Below are 17,628 nucleotides of genomic sequence, written 5' to 3'. Positions count from 1 at the left end.
AGTCTCCCATTCAATAATGATTCCTCATGACAATTACAATTCTTATGTGCGCTTTGTTGATATTGTATGGTGCTAATTTTTTAATCAGAATGTCACGGGGTATGAAGTCAAGTGCTGTAAAAAGTTTAAGTATATTACAGCTTTATCAACCAAACTTGTAATCTCGAAGAATGAAATCAGGTTTGTTTGATGAGACCTATATTCCATAAAATCATGTTGACTGGCACTAATTATATTCCTATCCTTTAATTGTTAATAAATTGAATCCCATATCAGCTTTTTCATTATTTTGTCCAGGACTGACATCAGCTTAACTGACCTATAGTTACCTGAATCATCCCATTTGCGCTTTTTGACTACTGGCACAACACTAGCACTCTTCAGTCTTTTGGAATTTCCCCACTATTCCAACATTCATTAAAAATTAACATCAGTGGGACAGAGATCTCCTCAGTCACTTTTTTTACAGTTCTTAAGTGCAAATTTTCCGGGGCTGGTGGCTTAAACATGTTTATCCCTAGTAGATGTTGTTTACCATTTTCTTTAGTTACTAATGAACTGGAAAGTAGTTCAACATCTTCATGTGATATGAGTACATCATCCTGTTTCTTTCCAAATACAGAACAGACACATTTATTGAACACTCCTTTTCATACTCTGTATGCAGCTGGCCTCCTCACCCAGAGTCTTCGTCCAGACACAGTTTTATCCTACAAATGCAAAACCTCAAACACAAACAGTTCCTGAGCCCACCCTGGGCAATAGCTCCCAATGGCTTTTCCCCTTTGCCTCTCTCAGAGCCTAATGCAGGAGTCTGCATCTCTCCTGCTGCTCTTCAGTCCTCCTCCAGACCATCTGTATGGAAGTTACCCTTCCACAGCACCTACCAGAGAAGCCAACTGCTCTTCTGCAGCTTCCACTACTAACTGAGCTCTCAGTAGGCACATCAGCCGGGCCTAAGAATTGAACAGGGCCACATGATCCCTAGCCAATCATAACCAACTGGGAGAGTAGCTGATCTGTCACAGGCGAAGTTGGGCACAACTCCCCTTCAAGGGCAAGCCGTCCCATGATAGCATCATTATTAACAGTTATACCATCTCCATCTAGTAGTGGGCCTATACCATTGCTAGGATTTTTTGTTCCTTATATATTTAAAAACCCTTTAATGTCCTTCATCTCGCCTGCCATAGATTCTTCCCTGATGTCTTTATCTTTCCTATCAATTTTCTACACTTCATAACTTCTAATTGCTATTGATTGCTATCTATTTCCCCCTTTTCCATTTGTTCTATATTGCAGTTTTATTTCTAATTGCTCTCCTCGAGTCCCACAGAACCCTCTAGCAACAATGCAAGGCACTAACAAGCTATGCACACAGCACAGGGCTCTTTTTTGTTGCACTCCTTCCTCAGCTGTTGGGCCATTTCTCATTGTGTGTCAGATTGTATCTCCTTTAGGCTGTAGGCTGCTAAAAGCAGGGATTGCCCTTCTTACCATATGCCAGTGAAGTGCCATTAAGACCTATGGCACTGCCGGGATATCATAACAGTCCCAGGCCATCATCTAGGAAGTAGGTTTATGTGGTGTTTATTGAGATTTTGAGCTGGTTGTAGCCTTACCTCCACAGAGATGACACTTCCTGGCTTGTGCCGATATGGTTTGGCAGGGTCCTCAGCATTCAGAGGTTTCAGGATTGGATTAACTTCATAGGAGAAGGGTGTGGGATGCAAGGACTTGAAATCGAAGCTTAGATTATCCAGAATAAATTCCAGTTTGACCTGGACAATCCGCAACAGCAGGTTAATGGCCGGAGTTTTACACAGGACAAGGTAGGAGGAGTTAATGAGACACAGTTCTTCAAACTAGGAGCAGAAGGGAAGAGAGTCAGGAATCTGAAAGAATAAGTCAGCCTCTGTTCTAACACTGCTGCTCCCTTATGGCATCCCATCATCAGGGTTTTGTGAAACAAGTGTAAAGCAGAGCACAGGAATCCCCTGCACTCACCCTGTCTAGGTGCCATCCCAGTCACCCATCCCAGATGCAGAGGACAAGTCTGAACTTTAAGGGACTCTCCAAGGTGATTTTAGTGGTCTCCCAACTCTTCAGGGCGGGGCATTCCCCATAGAGAGCTCCTAGCTCTAGCATTCACAGCCCCATTGATCTGACAAAACGTGTTTATTTACTTTCGTGGCCAGCTGCAAAGCCTATTTGTTCACTGGGGTTTTCTGTGCTTCAGCTGCCTGGGAAGCTGCATACCCCTAGGGGGCTGAGGATGCTGCCGCTTTGATTTATCAATGATTTTTGTTACTTTCGTTGCAATGTTTTTACATTTTGTAAACATGGGAAAAGATTAATATCTAAATATATCAGATAGTCTCTGTTCCCCCACTGGAATTCATAGCCACAGATAAAACCTGTCCAGAACGATGGGGAAATATGGCTTTCGATAAAGCATATGAATTGTCACAATGGAGCAGATCAATGGCCTGACCGGTCCTGCGTCCTGTTAGGTGACAGTCCAGGATGTACCTAGTATACCCAGAGAGATTCACCCCATGGCCACAAGTGCTTTTTAAATGAGTATAATAATAATGCACCACCACCTATTTCAGAGAAAAGTGGCCACCCGATAATGCAATCTGCCAACTGTGCAATAGGATTCAGCAGGGGATGGGCAGAGGTCAGCATTTCAGAGGAAGTGGGGATGTGCACCAAGCACTCCATTGCTGCACATATTCTCAGTAATGTAGAGCACACGTGCAGCAGTGGAGGTCCAGCTTGGTGTTGTGCTATGGCTGCCAGGCTGTTAAATGAAATCCTATGTTGGAGCCCCTACTGAGATGGACTCTATACAGTCTAAGACACTAGAGCAGCTGCTCCACAGGGACTTTTCTTCTGGGGTAGTCATGATGGCAGGTGAGGTGCTGTAAATGGCAGGCAGAATTGTGGGTACAACAACTTCATTTAACTTTGATTTTGTTGTCATCTCTCTGTGTGGGGCAGGGCCTTGGTATTGCTAAGGCAGAGCCGTGCTAGGACAGGGTACAGTCTGTTTTTGTGGGGGCACTGTGCAGACAGGTCTCACAATGTAATTGCAGATTTCCTCATGCCTTCTGCTGCTGTCATGTCATTTCTGTCTCCCACACTGGAAGTTTCTGCACAGGCTCTGGGGAGAGATGGGGATTTGGGAGCTGGAATTTTACAAAGTGGGAAGGGGTGTGTTAAACTTTGAGTTTGGAGGACAATGTTTCACCAAGGAAGACTTTTTGTTTCTCATGTTCACAGTTAGTTTGTAGGACCCAGGAAGGCTATAACAAGGGGCACAAGAGCCCCTGATATAGGTTGTCTCTGGCCATTAGGTCAGTAGCACTGACAGAGGCCTTCAGCCTCAATTCTATTGCATGCTTTGCCAGCACAAAGGTCAAGATACCTGCTGGATGCTGCACAGGGCATTCTGTGAGCACTCGGTTTCTGGCATGATCCTACGCCATCTCCCCAGCCCTCTCCGGCGGCGTTCTGATGGTGAAATCGTAATCCGGATCTTTGGATTTTGTACAACATCTAGGTTATGTCCATGAACTCGGATCACTCTCCCACCGCTGCAACACACAGAAGCAGTCAGAGTCACATATTTAGTCACCACATACCAACCCATGAGCTGTGACATCCCCGACCTATGGTTGGTGCCAACCTTTGTAGGGAATGCATCCATCCGATGGCTCAATGCACAAGTCTGGACTCACTCTACCCACATGCTCAGATACGAAGGTGATAAGTGCAGTAAAACTACTCAGACATCTATACAGACACAGTTAATGCTCCGGTATCTGCTGTGGGAATGTGTGAGCATGCATGCATGTGCAGCTCTCAGTATTCCTGATGCCCTGTGGGAAGAGTGGTGCACTTGCAATGCCAGGGGTGCATCTCTCAATACCTGAGGAAGCTCTTGGCTGGCTCTGCAAAAGTGATATTGGGATCCAGAGTGTATTTGAAGAGGAAACCTTCTAATCTCCGTTCCGTGTGTCCATATTTGATAGTTACTGGAAGCTCCACAGACATGTTACTGGGGCTCGTCTGACACTGTAGCTGATTCTCCTGCATCTCAGAGAGACTAAGAGACACACAGAGGAGAGACCAATAAAGGGTTAACACAGCTATTGCAGAAACATCCTCTGAAATGCTGCGCCCTTCATTTTGCTGAAAGAGCTCCAAGCATCCCCCCAGCTTGTTCTCAGGTATAACGCCCCACTTCTTAAAGGCCTTGTATTCCATCTACTACCCTTACAAACAGGAGCACTCAAGACAAAGTTCTGAGCTAGCCATCACTGCTGCTAGAGTGAATGGCTGAAGTGCTTTCTAGTGAGAAGCCTGGGCCAAACCTGAAGGGAATGGCGCATGGCACTTTGTTTACAGTTACAATCTGCAACTAGACAGCAGCTCTTACATGTGGCAAGGGAGGTCTCCAATTAGAACGCTGATCTCACTGGGGCGCCCAGTCAGCAGCTTGGAGCCTAGCAGGGTAAGGCAGGTTCCTCCAGCTTTAGGGCCTTGAGATGGAGCAACGGACTTCAGGTCTGGGTTCTGAATGGAAAGAAAAGAGAGAAATGAATGAATGAGAAACACTTAGCAAAATAAGTGAAGGAAAGACATAGTAGAGAGACCCTGATAGTGAGTTCCATGTGCTCTGAGACTGCAGCCTCCATGTTCTAACCACAGCTCTGCTGTTAAAGAATAGAAGCAGCAGAGAGGGGGATTAAGGTACCAATAGGAAACACTAGCTGTGCACCAAAATCTCTCTACCGGTAATGAACAAAGATGGACACTGCAGGCTACAGAAATATCAGCCTCAGACATGAGCCTGAGATTACAGACTGTAATAACAGTGAAAATCAAGTAAATATGCTGGATTCAATCTAGTGGATTCTTTCTCCAAAACTGGATGTAATGTGGACGTGTACCCTTTGGAGATGATCTCCAAAACCCACTTGTCTGTAGTGATCGACTCCCAAACCCACGTGAAGTGGTAAAAGCGGTTGCCAAAGGGAGGAAGGCAGGTGAATTGGTGCAGCTGCTAAGGATGAAAATCTTAATTCAGGCCCTCAACCAGCCAGTCAAAGTTGCTCCTTGGAGGAAGAAAGATGTGAGGTGGAAGGCTGAGAGGTGGATGGTTTCCTACTCTGGAATTTCTGTCTCTCTTGGTGTCATTCATACAGCCACTGGGATGTCAGGAATTGGGCAGGATGGGATCTTTGAACCATTTGGGACTTGGTAAACCTTCTCTTGTAGGCAGGTATACAGGTCCCAAGAGAATGCAAAATAGCCTTAGAGTCCTTTAACATGCACAGAGATTTGTCCGTGCTGTCTGCAAACAGTTTAGACCCATCAAAATGAAGGTCCTCTACCCTATTTTGGAAAGCCAGAGAGCTGGAGCCACGAAGCCCTTCTCATAACTACAGCAGTAGAGAAAGAATGGGCGGCAGTATCAAGGGAGGCTTGTAGAGATGTTCTGGCAAGTAGCTGACCCTCCACAATGACTGCCAGAATTGCTCTCTATGCTCTGCTGGTAGGCGATCAACAAAAGAGTTCAGTGTGCTGTAATTTACATGATTATATTTCACAATTAATGCCTGGTAGTAGGTGACTCTAAATTGTAAGGAGGCTGACAAATAAGACTTTCTACCAAGTACATCTAGATGCTTATGGTCTTTTTCATGGGACGTGGATTTAGCATAGTGCTGCCTTCCACAGAATATTTCTTATCCACTTCCTTGTAGATAGGTAGAATAATAGCTGAGGTGTGCAAGACAATCTTCACGTAGTCCAAAAGGGCCTTGTTGACAGGCAAAGCTATGTGGGCAGATGAGGGTGAATGAAGGATATCAAGCAACTTACAATGATATTCTTTAATCTCCTCAAGAGGGATCTGCAAGGAGTCAGCAATTCTCTTGATCAGATCCTGGAGCTGTTTAAAATCATCTGCTAAGGATGGAGGAGGAGGCATGACGGCTTCATCCAGAGATGAAGAGGAGATGTTGGCTGGAGGAGATACCTCTTCATCAGCTCTAGCTTCCTGCTCCTCAAAGGTTTCTTTTTGAGGATCAGATCTACTAGAGAGGGCAGGCAATGATGGTTGCTTATCTTTGCAATGGGTGATGCTCAAAGCCCTGGAAAGTTGTTGGTGAGAGGTGCCCAAGGGTCCCAGTATGGCCCAGGAGGAGGTGCATAAGGCATAGGAGGGGGCATCCATGGGTGCTCACACCAGCAAGGTAATGGCTGCGACCTTGTGCCACGAGTGGTCACAGCCTCATCAGAGACTTCTGGAAAGGAGGCCTCTATACAGGTGAGGAGGAGAGCCCTAAATCAATATTTGGGATACCAAGGTAAGGTCTTCATCAGAATCCTCTTCCTCAAACTCACTATGGAATGGTGGAGTGCTTGGAGAAATCTGAGGTGAAACCGTCGGTACCAGGTGACCCTCTAGCAATCTTGATGTCCTCGGTACTGAAAATACATCAGAGAGGAGGAGTGGAGAATCGGGCACCTCAGATATACCCAGGTCCTGGGGACAACAAAACTCCTGCAGTACCGAGCATACTATCACTACCAAATCCATGATCTGCACCAAGGTAATAGTGGTCAAGGGAGCTGATGGTACCATAAGTCTCAGCCACTCCAAGGGAAATGCAGTCAGAGCCCGAGTGGGCTTCTTTGGTACCAAGGAAGCAGAGGAGCTCCTCTTGCCCCCTTGGTCCACTAACGGTACCCGATGGTCTCTCTGGGCCCAAGACTTTGCCATCTTTCAGTCTAGCAGTGCCCTGAGTACCTGAGGAACTAGCAGCCTTGTCTGTACCTGACTGGAGTGCGGATGGTGCTAAAGTAGCTGAAGACTCGGCTTTTCCTAGGTAGACTCCCTACCCGGTGAATTTGAGGCACAGTCTTGGGAAGACTTAGGAGAGAGTCTTGTGTCTTCCTCTTAGATGCCCTGGAGGAGTGCTCAGAGATAGTGGAGGCAGCTGGTTTGCTCGCAGACTGGTGTATGTGCGGGAGGGGGGTAGCGGGAGGGGGATGACAGACACAGTCCCCCTGGGCCTGGGTCAGAAGCCGGGGAGGAGACGAAGTTTGACCTCCCTGTCTTTTCTAGCACTAGATTTCAATGCCAGACAGACGTTAAACTTCTGGGCAATGTGAGATTTCCTAAGGCAACAGATGCACCAGGAGTGCCCATCACTTACTGGGATTGCCTCCGGGCATGACAGACAACATTTGAAACTGGCAGAACCGGACATAGCCTCCCAGTGAACAAGAAACACCTTGTATACTAACTAATATCTATCTAAAAGGGCAGAAAACTCTTGCCTGGAGTCATGATGCAGCGAGTCTTTAAATTTTGCCATAGAGTCCCACATATTGTTATCATACCTCCCACGCACAGCTTGCTGGTTAGAGATACGAAGCTGTAATCCGCCCATTGAATAAATTTTTCTGCCAGATAAGCCTAGCTTCTTTGAGTTGTCTTGTTTGGGGGTAGCGCTTGCCTGGCCTTGTCTGTCTGTCTCTCATTGGCTGCGAGGGACCCCGGAAGAAAGGTGAGAATGTAAGTATTTGTACCCCTTGGCCGGCATGAAGTATTTCTTCTCTGCCTTCTTTGAAGTGGGAGGGAGAGAAGATGGGGTCTGCCACAGGGCTCTGACTGGATCCATAATGACCTTGTTGATGGGTAGGACCACTTTAGATGGGGCTGCTGCAGCCAAGATGTCAATGAGACTATGCGAAGACTCCTTGAGTACCTCAATCTCTAGTCTGCAGTTAGAAGGTACCCTCTTTAGAAGATCTTGATGGGCTCTAAAGTCATCTTGTGGCAGCAAGCCACTCACCCCAAGATGGCTTCATCTGGGGAGGAAGAGCAAGAGGTTTGAACTGGAGGTGAAGCTTCCTCCTCTTCTTGTGCCCCTATTACGTCCTGCGGGCCCACGTCTTTCGGTGGGATGGCAGTCCCAGTACCTAAGGAAATCCTCATGGATTCCAAGCCACTGGACTTGTATCGGCCATTGTCCTCCTGGTCAGGTGCCAGTGGCGTGACCTACACCAGGTTCTGAAGGGATATAGGATGGGTATTGGCAGCAGCTGTCAGGATGGGCGTAGCGTTCCACCTCAGACTCTGAAGAAGAGACCTCCTGAGATAACCCTGGGGGACAAATACCCCTCACTTCCGCTGGTCGGTGCTACGAGTCCAGGAACCAGTACCATATTGGGGATGACCTCATAGATCAGTGTTTCCCAAACTTGGGACGCTGTTTGTGTAGGGAAAGCCCCTGGCGGGCCGGGACGGTTTGTTTACCTGTCGCATCTGGAGGTCCAGCCGATTGCGGCTCCCACTGGCCGTGGTTCGCTGCTCCAGGCCAATGGGAGCTGCTAGAAGTGGCGGCCAGTACATCCCTCGGCCCATGCCGCTTCCAGCAGCTCCCATTGGCCTGGAGCAGCGAACCGCGGCCAGTGGGAGCCACGATCGGCCGGATCTGCGGACGCGGCAGGTAAACAAACCGGCCCAGCCCGCCAGGGGCTTTCCCTACACAAGTGACGTCCCAAGTTTGGGAAACACTGTCATAGATGATAGAAGGGCCAGTCTGTCTCTGGCTGGTACTGTGGGCCCCGGCACCAGGTAAGAGCTCAGGGCCACATGTCCCCTTCTGCTCGTCGTGCTCATCGGAGCCAGTGGTTGCAACACTGGGGTCAGTGGTACTGGGAGTGATAGTAAGTCCCTGGCCACTGCAAAGGCATCCAGGGTGGAAGGCATTGTGATCCCGCTAGTGCTGTGATGACTTCCTGGTGTCAGTAGCGGGTCCCACACTGGCCTCAATGACCCACGGGGTGGAGTCAATGGTGCTCCTGGGACTGGTACTATTCAATATTTTCATTAATGACTTAGATAATGGATGGAAAGTATGCTTATAAAATTTGCAGATAACACAAAGCTGGGAGGGATAGCAAGCACTTTGTAGGACAAGTTTAAAATTCAAAATGACTTTGACAAATTGGAGAGTTGGTCTGAATTCAACAAGATGAAATTCAATAAAGACAAGTGCAAAGTACTTCACTTAGGAAACTAAAAAAATCAAAGGCAGTTACAAAATGGGGAAACTGTCTAGGTGGTAATACTGCTGAAAAGGAACTGGGAGCTATAATGGACCACAAACTCAATATGAGTCAATAATGTGATGCAGCTGCAAAAAAGGCTAATACAATTCTGGGGTGTATTAACAGGAGTGTTGTATGTAGGACACAGGATGTAACTGCCCCACTCTATTCAGCACTAGTGAGGCCCAGTTGGAGTACTGTGTCCAATTCTGGGCACCACAATTTAAGAAAGACGTGGACAAATTGGAAAGAGTCCAGAGGAGAGCAACAATAATGATAAAAGGCTTAGAAAACCTGACCTATTAGAAAAAGTTTAAAAAAAAAAAAAAAAAACACACAACTGGGCATGTTTAGTCTTTAGAAAAGAAGACTGAGGAATAAATTGATAACAGTCTTCCAATATGTTAAGGGTCGTTATAAAGAGGACAGCAATCAATTGTTCTCCAGGTCCACTAAGCATGACAAGAAGTAATGGGCTTAATCTGCAGCAAGGGCAATTTAGGTTAGATATTAAGCTCTAGAACAGTCGTCCAGGGGAGGTTGTGGCAGCTTTTAAAAACAAGTTTGACAAACACCCGTTAGGGATGGTCTAGGTTTATTTGGTCCTGCCACAGCGCAGGGCACTGGACTTGATGACTTCTTGAGGTCCCTTCCACCCCTATATTTTTATGATTCTATGACCTACACAACTCCCACTCTCCAAGAGAATCTGTGATCAGAGAATAGCAGTGCAGCTGCAGTCTTATAGAAGCAGTATGAGAAGGGTTTGAACTGAGATGTTACCTGATAGGCAAATATGTGCCCAGAAACTCCATGTCCTCCTCCAGGTACTTCCACTGCAATGTGCCCAGATCTCTCAGCCCAGCTTCCACCGGTGATGCACACAATACTGCAGGGAAATCAGAGAACAATGTCACTCTTGAGGTGACCTTTTGGGGTGCAATGCAGACCAGTGAGAGGTTGCGTCACTGCTTGTCCTGTAACCCTGGGTGCCTTAAAATGCTCTGCTGCTGCAGCTCCTGGCCTGCATGCTCCCAGATAGCATCTAAGCATGCACGGAGTGTCTTGTTGCTGAGCAGTCCAGCAGCCTGCTTGTTACACCACAGCCACATGTTGGTCTCCATTAGTCTAGATTTAAACATTTTATTAGAGTGAATGTTTAAAATGAAATATACACAAGTTAAGAGGCAAGGTACTGTACATCTGGGATTACAGGTGTCGGTTGCAAGGGTGAAGAGATACATACATATCACATAACCGGCATAGACCCAGATTGGGGTGCAAGAGTTTTTAAAGTGTCAGTGGATAAGTGGGCTCGGGTACGTCACCCATGGAATGAATAAGGAGTCCAAGTCAGTATCGGTGTAGCGGATAAGTACATGGGTGGGGTGCGTCCCTTGGTCTGTCAGGGAAGAAAGTGGGTTATTTCCCTGGTCAGCGGTCTCGGTTACTCAGTGTGGTATTGATGGTGTCCTGTGATGTGTTCCGTATAAATGTCTCTGGACCACCTGATGGTGTCGGACACCATGACCTGTCTCATGAGCCGGGCGTAGCGTCAACCGACTCCGCACGCTCTCAGAACCGGCTCGTTGTGGGGGTCCCAGGAGTCCAGGGCTCCCACGATCAGGGCGTGTATCTGGACCTCATAGCCCTGGGCTCTCAGGGTCTTGGCCAGCGGGGTGTACTTCGACATCTTCCATGCTCGGGCCTCGTGGAGGGCCGGTAGCCGGTTTTCAAAAGGCACAGCAACGTCTACGATGAGGACCTTCTTCTTTTCTGCATCTGTCACGACGATGTCGGGTCGCAGTCTGCTGTCTGTCCTGGGGATGGCGGAGTCGAGGGTGATCTTCCCCAGGGACGGTGGGATGGCTTTCACCAGCTGGTTTTGGATGGTGTTATGGAGGTGCCGCCAGGCTCCGGAGTGCTGTTTGCATCCGCACAGGACGTGGAGCAGGGTCTCGTTTGCATAGCCGCACTTCCTGCAGCGCTTGTTACTTCTCACCAACTGACCCCAACACACACCCCAGATCTGAATTTCCCCAAAACCATCTGCCCTGAAATGTCCAGCCTTCTGCTGGACTAAAGTCTGTTGCTCCTTTAAAGAGAGAAAAGCACAGTAGCTTGTTGCCTTAACTGGAGTTAACAATCACTTCAATTAAAAAAAAGCTGGGTTGGTTTAGATCAAAAATAAAACATGTTTATTAACAAAAGAGACAGGTTTTAAGTGAATTCAAATACAAGGGATAAAGAAAAATAGTTACATGCAAATAAAAGTAAGATACACTTTCTAGTGGCTGAAACTTAACTCATCATGGTACAGCTGGGTTCAAGGTAGATTTCTTATAATTTTTTTTCTTTCCAGCCATGGCTGACTCTCTCTCAGTCAGGCTCTTCCACAACTGTACAAGGTGCTTGTTTTCATTGTGTTCCCAGGTGAAAGATCTTTGCTAAAGCAGATTTTTCATTTATATTCAGTTCCCAGAGTCTTCAACCCCCTTGGTTGAAAGACTCATCTGGCCCCTTGTATCTGTCCAATGATGGATGCCAAGATGGCTTCTTCTCTCGGCTTATATCTTCCCAAACTGACTGCTTATTTCAATACAGTCAAGTGATGAATCATTTTGGCATTCAACCATTAAATCAATGAGGTGGATGCCTCATTTTCTCCTTCCACACAACAAATCATGTTACCATAGCTTCCCTGCTGTGATAGGCTTTTAAACCTATTTATGTGAACCAGCTGTTTTACTATGAGGTCTTTTAACATGATACATACCTTCATTCACCTCTTCTATCACTTCAGATGGTCCCTCCCATGAGTTTTGCATTTTGTATTTTTTCACAGTGCTTAGCACTAACACCAAGTCCCTTATTTCAAAAGAACGTTTTCAAATATGTTCATCATACCACACCTTTTGTTTGTACTGGCTGTCTCTGAGGTTAGTTTCAACCATCTCCATCATGTCTTTTAACTACTTCCTGAATCTCTGCACCTATTCAGTTACCGGTTCTCCCACTGCCTCAGAGTCCACTTCCCAGGAGTCCCTGATGAGATCTGGGGGTCCTCTCACTTTCCCTCTGTATAGAAGGTCAAATGAGGCAAATACTGTGGGTTCCAGGGGAACCACCCTATAAGCGAACAGGATGACATTTCATCCCAATCATTGGCTCTCTTGTTTGCGTACATTCCCAGTGTTGATTTCAGTGCCCCATGGAACCTTTCCACCCAACCATTTGTCTCTGGATGATATGGGGTGGTGTTTAGTTGTTTCATTCCACACAACTTCCATAATTCACTGAATAGCTGGGACATGAAATTTGACTCAATCCGATCAAATCTCTTCAGGGAAACCCACTTTGCTGAAAATAGTGAAAAGGGCTTTTGCTACAGAGTCAGCCTCTATGTTAGTTACAGCAACTACTTTGGCAAAATCCACTAACACCTGGATATATTTTTTGCCCTTTGGGTAAGATGTGGCATAGGGCCCACAGTGTCCATTTCTACCCCATAAAATGATTGCTGTATCACAGGTAAAGGGTGTAGGACTTTTTGGGGTCCTGCAGGTCTTTTTCTTCACAAGATCTACAAAACTCTCCCACATCAGTCTATATTCCTGGCCAGTAAAAATTCTTCTTTAACCTATTGTAAGTTCTCAGTGCCTCCAAGTGACCAGCAAAAGTGCAGTTGTGGGCTAGCAACATTAAATCCCCACAGTGCTGGGCAGGCACAATTAGTTGCTTGTAAGGTTTCCCAGGACTTTCGTCCTTTCCACATTGCCCTTCACTGGGGTCCCCTGTAGGACCTGTCCCCTTATAGAACCTAGAGGGAGATCTGTCCTTTGTTCATCTGCAAAATACTGCCAGCTGACAACAGGATTAGCTTCTTCAGTAACAGGGCTTAACGCCTCCCGTTAGCTCTGAGAGCACGTTTTCTTCTACTACACAGGAGTATGAGGAGTACTTGTGGCACCTTAGAGACTAACCCACCTTAATTGATTAGTCTTGTTAGAGTTGGTATGGCAACACCCATTTTATCATGTTCTCTGTGTGTGTGTGTATATATATATATATCTTCCTACTGTATTTTCCATTGCATGCAGCCGATGAAGTGGGTTTTAGCCCACGAAAGCTTATGCCCAAATAAATTTGTTAGTCTCTAAGGGTATGTCTACACTACGAAATTAGGTGAATTTTAAGAAATCGATCGTCGATTGCATATGTCCACACTAAGCGTATTAAGTCGGAGGAGTGCGTCCTCAATACCGTGACTAGCATTGACTTTCGGAGTGTTGCACTGTGGTAACTATCCCACAGTTCCCGCAGTCTCCGCTGCCCATTGACATTCTGGGTTAAGCTCCAAATGCCTGATGGGGCAAAAACGTTGTTGCGGGTGGTTTTGGATACATATCGTCAGTCACCCCTGCCTCCGTGAAAGCAACGGCAGACAATCGTTTCACGCCTTTTTTCCTGGGTTACCCGTGCAGATGCCATACCAAGCAAGCATGGAGCCCGCTCAGCTCACTGTCACCGCTGCTGTTGTGGGCAAGTCTACTGTGGGGGCTGTTGTCATCCAAGTAGCCAACGCGATCACTGACGTTCTGTTATCAAGGGTAGTGACTCTGTGAAATGTGCGGGCCTTTTTAGATTTTAGGTGCATCATATTCCTGTCCTTTGTCGCTGGTGAAGAAGTCTTGCAGCCGTACATTCCAGTCCGGTCGGCGCTGTAACACCCCATAGCACTTCTGTGGTTGACACATATAACAGCTCCAGGGCTCTTGCTCTTTTGCCTTGGCCGAGGTACCTTGCCCTACCAGGACCTCCAAGCCTTAGACACAGAAGCACCTACAGCAGCTGACATTGCTACACAGCAGCAGCTCCTTGCCTTCACAGCAGACGGTGCAGTAGGACTGCTAACCGTCGTCATCCACCGCTTCCGCTGCAACTCTGCTCTCCTGCTCCCCAGCGACGAGCTCGGGGGATCCGTTCTGGTCCTCCTGGGTGCTGCTGGCAGCAGACGGTGCAGTAGGACTGGTAATCATCCTCGTCGAACATGTAGCTTGGCTGGGAGTTCTGGGAACATCTTCCCTGCCCGGCTCCTAGCAACCTCCAGGGTATGGTGTACGGCTCCATCACTTCCCCTGCAACTCTGCTCTCCTGCTCCCCAGCGGCGAGCTGCTTGCTGTGTGCTCCATATTATCTGTGAGAGTAAGGGGGAGACATTTATGGTGGGGTGGGAGGTTGAGGCAAATCACCTGGTGTCCGATTTTGAGCAGCCAGACACCAGGGCGATTAGAAGAGCACAGCAAGGCGCGCTGCGCATCAGAGAGGCTTTGAAAACCATGACTTTCATGACTAGCCAGGCTTCAGCGTGACAGTTGTGTGTGTTTCTCTTTGATGCAAACCCGCCACCTTTGTTTTTAATTCCCTGTAAGCCAACCACCCTCCCCCCTTCGAAATAAAGTAACTATTGTTTTGAATCCATGCATTCATTCTTTATTTATTATATAAAAAAAAAAAGGGTAATGACTCTGTGAAATGTGCGGGCCTTTTTAGATTTTAGGTGATAAAAAATGAGATAACGGATAAGGTAGCCCGAGTGGGGTGGGGGAGGAGGGAAGGACAAGGCCACATTGCTTATTGTAGCCACACTAAAAATCAAACTGTTTGAATGACAGCCTTCTGTCGCTTGGGCCATCCTCTGGAGTGGAGTGGCTGGGTGCCTGGAGCCTCCCCCCCCCGCTTTCTTGGGTATCTGGGTGAGGAGGCTATGGCACATGGGGAGGAGGGTAGGCGGTTATACAGTGGATGCAGCGGGGGTCTGTGCTCTTGTTGGCTTTCCTGCAGCTCCAACGGATGCTTCATCATGTCCGTTTGCTCCCCCATTAGCCTCAGCATCGTGTCCTGCCTCCGCTCTTCACGCTCACTTCTTTCCTGGCCTTTGCCACTGAATGCCTCCATGCATTAAGCTGTGCCCTATCAGTGCGGTAGGATGGCACGAGCTCGGAAAACATGTAATTGCGAGTGCGTTTTTTTCACCTTCTAATCTGCAATAACCTCAGGGACGGAGATGATAGGGGTTGCGTAGAAACATTCTGCGCTCTATGATTCTGGGGGGACTGCATGGTCACCTGTGCTGCTGAGTTCGCCACGCTGACCAAACAGGAAATGAAATTCAAAAGTTTCCATGGCTTTTCCTGTGTACCTGGCTAGTGCATTGGAATTCAAAGTGCTGTCCAAAGCGGTCACAATGGAGCACTCTGGGATAGCTCCCGGAGGCTAATACCATTGATTTGTGTCCGCACTACCCCAAATTCGACCCAGCAAAGTCGATTTTAGCACTACTCCCCTCGCTAGGGAGGAGTACAGAAGTTGATTTTAAGAGCCCTTCAGGTCGACGGAACGGGGTTAGTTGTGTGGACGCATTCATTTTTAAATGGACCTAATGCGGCTAAATTTAACCTAACCCCGTAGTGTAGACCAGGCCTAAGATGCCACAAGTACTCCTCGTTCTTTTTGCTGATACAGACTAATACTGCTACCACTCTGAGTCAGGAGAGTGAATGCACACTGCTTTCTTCTGCTGAAACAGAGGTAGAAGTATATTCTTCTCCCACCACAGTAGTTTCTGTGTTTTCACCATCTTGTCTGGGATTACAGAACAATATTCCTTTTTACTATGGGTTACAACATGAACAGTCTGAGTCATGGTTAAGTCGTCAGTCCCCACCAGTATTTCCATAGTAATGCAATTCAACATCCCAACTTTTAAGATACCTTCTGTGCCTTCCCATCCAAATGCACTAGAGACAAATGTGCAGGAATTTAAGATCTTTCCAACACCGAAATGTCACTCTCTCGGACCAGGCTTTCCCTGACCAGAGAAATCTGAGCCCCACCGTCACTCCGTATTAGGCAATCTCAACTTTAATAAATTCCAAGTCCACCACATCTGGGTCAGACCTCACAGATTTAATCAGGGGCCTCTAGGCTCCTTGGTTAATGACAAATGCATTAATATGGGTTATGGCTTAGATTCTTTTAGTTTAAGGCAATTATTTCTCATGTGCTGAGTGGAATTACACTGGTAGCATGTTCTTGGACCATTCTCCTAAATAGGGGGTCTGTGATGGTGATTTCTAAGAGGAGATGAATTCTGGGGAGGTAAATTCCTGGCTCACAACCACCCTCTCTCTTCCCATGGACAAAATGGGGCCCTCCACTTAACACTGGGCTTCTGCCTTTCCCTCTGTGGTTTGCACTCACTGGATGCACTGACTTGTACAGAGGAATCAGGCAACCCTACCAACGAGGGGAGTCATCGTGCTACAATCCCCAACCTAAGTATAAGGCCTCTTGGCAAGACATTACTAAATGCTGCACAGAGTCATCCATTCTCTGATAACATGCAAGTGCACCTCCTGCCCTGTGAGCCCTTAGACTGGTGCTGGAGCTACGGCTGACAGCAGGAGTTCCCATGGCCACTTCCCAGAGGATCCTACTCGACTCCCAGGGGTAAGGGAGCTGCTGACATGGGACAGAAGCAATGTAATTGTAACAGTCCTTGCCATGATAAGAGGTTACTCAGACATTCTGCTTTGCTCTATGCTCCACCTCCCATGTCCATTCAGTTCTTCTCCCTCCCCTGCCCATGTGTCCCAGATGCCTGCTCCCTTGCTATCCTCCTGTGTTTACTGCCATACTCCCTGGTTCGTTTCTGCCTGCTCCCTTGATTGTGCTTCCCAGCAGCCCTGCTCCCCTGCACTTGTTTCCCTGTGGCCTAGGCCTCCTCTCACCTGCCTGTGTTGCCCAGACACATTCTTATGGCCCCCTTCCTTCACCTGATCCCCTAGACATACTGTCCAGCTACCTGAGTCTCTTCTCTCATGGACATTCCTATCCCATTTCTGGCTCCAGTCTCTGAAGGCAGATCTTGTTTCCCTTCCTCCTCCTCCTTTAAAGATGCCTCTAGAAATCTTTAGACTCTGGTTTGTGATGAAGAGCCTTGACACAAGGACCAGGTGCCAGCATCATGTGCCCTGCCAGCCACTTGCTGGCTACCAGCAAGTCATCTGGGGCCCACCAGGGCTCTATGGAGAACAGTTTGACTATCTCTGGCTAAGAGGATTTTGCTATCTGATAGCTGCCTCATTTTCACCCTGGTTTTGCTGGTAGGTGGAGGTTGTCATTATGATGATGCTCCAGCTCTGTCTGGAGGTTGTAAGCAGGAATAAGAACCATGGTGTCACCTCCATCAACACTAGTCCCATATTAAGTTACCTGTTGGCTGTGGTATGAGACAGTATTTTTTCAGCTGTGTAACTTGCACAAGCAACAGCAACACCTGGCCTTGGGGTCACATGGTTTATTTAGCAGGAGAAGCGCTCCTCTGGCACTGGCAGCTTGTTCAGAATGTGGCAGCATGATCTGCTCACTGGCTTGAGTACACGTGACCAAACTAAACCGCCTCAGAGCTCTTTACATTTGATGCCT

The 17,628-nt window shown here is 47.4% G+C and overlaps 1 protein-coding gene across 6 annotated transcripts in view; it reads right to left on the bottom strand.

Moving 5' to 3' along the window:
* Positions 1 to 17,628, bottom strand: part of PLXNB1 (plexin B1) — a 220,053-nt gene that overhangs the window by 39,269 nt on the left and 163,156 nt on the right. For all 6 annotated transcript variants that reach the window (XM_054034114.1, XM_054034116.1, XM_054034117.1 and 3 more), the window contains 5 exons: positions 9,922 to 10,027; positions 4,448 to 4,584; positions 3,938 to 4,114; positions 3,434 to 3,602; positions 1,623 to 1,865 (listed from right to left, as the gene is read on the bottom strand). In XM_054034114.1, coding sequence (XP_053890089.1) covers positions 1,623 to 1,865; positions 3,434 to 3,602; positions 3,938 to 4,114; positions 4,448 to 4,584; positions 9,922 to 10,027 — 832 coding nt within the window. The remainder of the gene's footprint in view (positions 1 to 1,622; positions 1,866 to 3,433; positions 3,603 to 3,937; positions 4,115 to 4,447; positions 4,585 to 9,921; positions 10,028 to 17,628) is intronic.

Source organism: Malaclemys terrapin, chromosome 7, assembly GCF_027887155.1.
Source record: "Malaclemys terrapin pileata isolate rMalTer1 chromosome 7, rMalTer1.hap1, whole genome shotgun sequence".
NCBI classification, from domain to species: domain Eukaryota; kingdom Metazoa; phylum Chordata; order Testudines; family Emydidae; genus Malaclemys; species Malaclemys terrapin.
Note: the sequence above shows the minus strand (reverse complement) of the source record. Positions and strands in the feature narration are given on the sequence as shown.